Source organism: Crocuta crocuta, unplaced genomic scaffold (assembly GCF_008692635.1).
Source record: "Crocuta crocuta isolate KB4526 unplaced genomic scaffold, BGI_CrCroc_1.0 scaffold110, whole genome shotgun sequence".
Classification (NCBI taxonomy): domain Eukaryota; kingdom Metazoa; phylum Chordata; class Mammalia; order Carnivora; family Hyaenidae; genus Crocuta; species Crocuta crocuta.
Window position 1 is genome coordinate 246476 of NW_027527386.1, and position 4794 is coordinate 251269.

The 4794-nt window shown below is 57.1% G+C and overlaps 1 protein-coding gene across 1 annotated transcript in view; it reads right to left on the minus strand.

The window, feature by feature from the left end:
* The window catches only part of TRIP10 (thyroid hormone receptor interactor 10), a gene marked incomplete at its 5' end in the record, with an annotated part of 11537 nt that overhangs the window by 4257 nt on the left and 2486 nt on the right, over nucleotides 1-4794 (minus strand). The window contains 7 exon segments of the mRNA XM_077750045.1: nucleotides 1002-1352; nucleotides 1943-2071; nucleotides 2127-2231; nucleotides 2456-2518; nucleotides 2601-2748; nucleotides 3589-3645; nucleotides 3730-3845. Of these exon segments, the coding sequence (XP_077606171.1) occupies nucleotides 1002-1352; nucleotides 1943-2071; nucleotides 2127-2231; nucleotides 2456-2518; nucleotides 2601-2748; nucleotides 3589-3645; nucleotides 3730-3845 (969 nt within the window).

A 4794-nucleotide genomic window follows, 5' to 3' on the forward strand; every position in this document is an offset into this window, starting at 1 on the left:
ATGGGTCAGGAGGGGTGGGAGCATGTAGAGAACGATGGATGACAAACGTCATAAAGAAAACAGAAAAACAAAATGGAGAAAAGAAAAGAAAACAAAAACAAAAACAAAAACGGTAAGAAAACCAGAACTCAAGATGCACGATCACACACAGAAAATGCATGCAAAGAGCAACATAAAAATCTGGGATGTGGTGGGGAGGGCATTAGACTGTGAGCCAGAAGGCTGGACCCCTCCCCCCCCAATGTCGCACCCCCATTGAATTCGATATCCAGTACCTAAGCATGGGGCCTGGGGGTAGGAGGCAGGGAGGCCTAGGTTTCCGTGCACCCAGCTTTCTGGGCTCACAGTCTAGAAGGCAGAGGGAGATGCATGCAGGAATCAAGGTCTCACACAGGTATATGGCCACAGAGGTCAAAGGCAAGCCAAGAGAAGGGTAGAAGGCATGAAGGATCGGGAGGTCTACAGGTGGGGTCTAAGCTAGGAGTCTCACGTACAAACTGAAAAGGGGTGTCAAACGATGTCAAGAGGGATCAAAAGTATAAAACAAGAGTCACAAGATATAACCATGGGGTCAGGGGGGATGGTGTCTAAAGATATAACCGTGGGGAGGGGGGTGTCTAACAGGTATAAAATGGGTATCCAGGTATGTACTTGACATTAAAGGCCAAAAACCCCAAGAAAAAAACAGCCTGAGGGTCACAGGCCCAGAGTCCCCAGGGCCAGCATCTGGAGCCCTCACCCAGTCCTGAACCCCAGAAGCAGGTCTTCTCCTAGCATCCTGAGAAGCAGCACACAGACACCACAGGCCTCCACCCCGTACCCCATTCAGCCTTGGGGGACTCCCAGGCCAATCACCCGGCCGCCTCCCTTCCCTCCAGCCCGGGCCAGCAGCCAAGAGGAAAATTCCTGCCCGGGACTCAGCGTCCTGGCGGCTGGGGCTGACTCAGTGGGGGCCCCCTGTCCCCACTCACATTCGCCCTCCCAAGGGCCCTGGCCCCCACCTTGTTCTTCTTGCCGAAGGGCCAGCGCTTGGCGCGGCTCCGACCAGGGCCTCGGAGCTCAGGCCGTCCATCAGAGGGGGTGCCCAGGCTACTGTCTGAGGGTACGCGGTTCATGGGCTGGCTGAAGTCTTCAAATTCCACGTCACCCGGGCGAGCANCCTACTGCCCCCCAGTCAGCCCCCTCGCCCGGGACCAGACACCCACGTTCTTGGCATCTACGGCATCCGCAGCCACCTTCATGCCCTCTAGACACTTGGCAATGATGGGTACCACCTGCAGCTCGGCCTCAGACAGGAGCCCATACCCAGCCCCCAGGTGGGTGGCCCGACGCTCATCCATGTCCTGCAGCTTCTGCGGGGGCAGAGACAGGGGCGCTAATGGGGGGTTTGGGGGCAGCAGCAGGGATCCAGGTCCCAAACACGATGAGGCTCCACACTGGCCCCAGCCCCGAACCCTGTCTGGTGGGGAAGACACAAAATCAAACAGACCTCCAGCCCAGGGCGGTCATTGTGGGGGAGACACAGGACACGGGAGATTTCAGAGAGGCCTTTGAGGAGCTCCCGCCTTGCCCGGGGAGTCAGCAAAGGCTCCTCAAAGTTGGTGACAGCAAACAGAGAGCAGACCTTGCACAGATACTGCCAGCCCCAGGGTTGGGACAAAGAGAAGAGCTGGAGGCTAAAGAAAAAGAGGGGAAATTTGAGACTTTTCGGAGGGGATGTTAGACCTGGGGCTTAGAACGAATGGAGCGTTTCAAAAGGAAGAGGAAGACACCCCTGGCAGAGCAGCTTGAGTAAACAGAGCTTGCTGTGACTGGTTGTTTTCCTAGCTGCTTTTCGACCAAGAGATCGGGACATTGCAGATAAGGTTTTGACAGCTATGTAAGAGCCGGTTCACGTTGGGGGTTTTTCAGGAGGGTGGGGCCGGGGGCTTGGAACACTCACATCGAATATCTGGGGCATCTGGGAAAAATAGAAGTGGGCCTGGTCACGGTTGAAGCGCTGCAATTGGGCCGCATACTCATTTTTGCTTTCTTCTGCCATATGGCTTCGAAGGTGAGCTTGTTGCTTGGCCTGAGGAGTACGGAGGGAGAGGTCGCTCCNAGCCCATCCCCGACCCCACAAGTACCTTCTCCACATCAGCCTTGGTGGCATTGATATCCTGATCGAGTCGCTCCGCAGTCTGGGCTGCCTTTTCAGCCTCTCGACAGTCCCGCTCGAACTTACGCTTACTCTGCGTCGGGGGCAGAACCAGAAGGAGGTAGTAGCGTGAGAAGCCACCAAGGTTTCAGGGATTGGCGGGAAGTCACCCCGCAAACGGGGGACAACGGGCATGGCCAAAACCGACAGGACAAAGAGGCTCCAGGCCAGACAACCTGGGCAGCTCTGTGATCAGCAACCCCCTGTCCCGGCTACCCGCAGGGCCAGAGCCACCCTTCTCCACACCCACAAACTCACATTCTCCAGCTGTTTGAAGCCACTTTCCAGCTGCTGCTGGGCCCGACGGCCTTCCTGAAAGTGCTGTGCCAACAGAAGAGGTTAGGCTCACCTGGATCACAGTAAGCCGCCCCTCGGAAGACCCAGGGAGGGGGAAATCACTCACCGTCTTTCTCTCCTGTTTCATCTCCTGTGAGTACTTGGCCAGTTCAAGACACACGCGGACGCTGAGGTTCTCGGCCACCAGCTCCCGCTGGCCCGCAAAGTCATTCACCTCCTGGAGAATCTGCACGAAGGACTGTTGCTGGCTGAACCTGGGCAAGACGGGAGGGGGCGGCAAGCCAAAGTCAGGCCCCCCAGGGATCCACCTCCATAAAGGAAAGGGAAAAAGCCCCAACACATTCCTCCCGGAAGCAACCATAAATCCTGGTCTGCATCCCTTATCCTAAACCCTTCAGTGGGATGCATTTTGGAACTCAGAATTGTTCAGGTTTAGAAAGGGATACAATGCTGACATCTTTTATGCATCAACCCAGTGGGATCAGAGCAGCACCAAACACCACAAATGTGTTTGCAGCCAGAGGCATTAATATTCACACTAAGTGATATAAAGACCAAGGATGTAACTAACATCAAGTCCGTTTAGGTCAGAAGTTGCTGCCAGACAAGTTACCAACACAATCTTGATTTCTAGAGCTTTTTGGATTCTGGAACTGGGGACCTGGGGGAAAGCGAAATGTTCCTATGACACTATTGCCAAGGCACCGTTTCAATGCATTATCTCAGTTAATCTTCGCATATGCCCTACAAGGTCATCATCATCATCCCCATCTCACAGATGAGGAAAACAGAGGCATAAAACAGCAGTCGATTGCCCAGCCTCACTCATTTGGTAACTTCTGGAGCTTCTCTCTCACTTAATAGAGGGAAATGGAAAACTTGAGCCGGGTGCCCAAAGTAGTTGGGCTAGAAAATAGCGGATTTAGGATTCAACACAGGTAATCTGGATGCTGTACCCGTGCCATCCCTCTAGGTGGGGGCTGAAGCAAGAAGTGAGGGACTTGCTTGGGTAGCCTAGCTGAGGGAGAGGAAGTGAGACCAACACCCTCGGGGGGCCCCCCAAATCTAGCCCTGCAATTCCTCTCTATCCTTACTTGGATTCCGGGTCATCTTTGGCGGGTCTCTTAGGTAGGTATTTTTTCACCAGGCTCCTAACAGAGAGAGGCAGAAAGGTGAGCCCCTAGCCCTCCAACAGCTCCCCCAAGCCCCACGGTGGGTCCCCCTTAAGGGCTCACCTCAACTGCTTTGCGTAAGCCTGCTCCACCTCGGTCCGCTCTTTCACGAACTTCACATATCTGTCCAACAGGTCCAGCCCCCACTGCGTGTGCCGCTCGAGCACCTCAAACTGATCCTGGAAGGTGTGAGGATCCGGAACAAGATGTTGGGACCCCACAGCTGGCCGACCGGGCGGCGTGAGCAGCCTCAAGGCTCTGAGCTCCGAGAAGGAGTGGCTTCCCGGCCCCGCCCCGGCGCGGCGCGGGGGGAGGCAGGAAACCGGCGGGAACCCCCTCCCCTTCCCGGGAAAGGCCAGGGAACAGGGGCGGGGCCCCAGGCGGACTACAGGGTCCCGGTCGCCAGACCGCCAAGAGGGGTGTGGAATGGGGCAGAGCCACTCCCCCAGCCCTGGCTCCCCTAATCCCCCCCTCCAGATTCCGGAAAATCCGGCCGGCCCGGCGTGAGTCAGGCCAGAGGGGCAGGGTTCCCTGCAGCTTGGGGGGGGGGCCCAGAATGTCCAGGGGACGGGCACCATGTTCCTCGGGTCGCCAAGCTTCCCGGGGTACCCTCCCAATATGACTCCGTCTCCCCCAGAGTCCACTGCACCTCCAAAAGAAACGCCAGAGTTGTGGGGGAAGGAATCTAGTTATCCCGCTGCACCCAGGAACCCAGGGATGCCACCGCCCCCATAAAAAGGAGGGTTCAGAGGTCCGGGCTAGGATAAGGGGGAATTTCTGGGGCTTCCAGAATAGAGAGTAGAGGTGGCCTGGGGGCAGCCCCTCCCTGTGCCTGGGGCAGGTTGGGGGAGGGGGCTGCGAGGNCTCGCCCGGCCGCCCCGGCCTTGTCCCAGGACTTCTGCCCTCCTCATTCCGAACCCCGCGCTCAGTTTCCCCACTCCGCTCCTGCAAGGTCGCCCTTCGCCCAGGGCGTCCAGAAACGCCCTGGGAAACTCCGAGAGAGGGCGGAAAGCTGGGTCTCCAGGGGTCGCTGAAGGGGAGAGTTCCGAGCTCCCGCTAAGGTATTGCAGGAGCAAAGGGGATGGGGGTTCTGGACTCCAGAAAGGGAGGAACCTGGAGCCAGGCTGA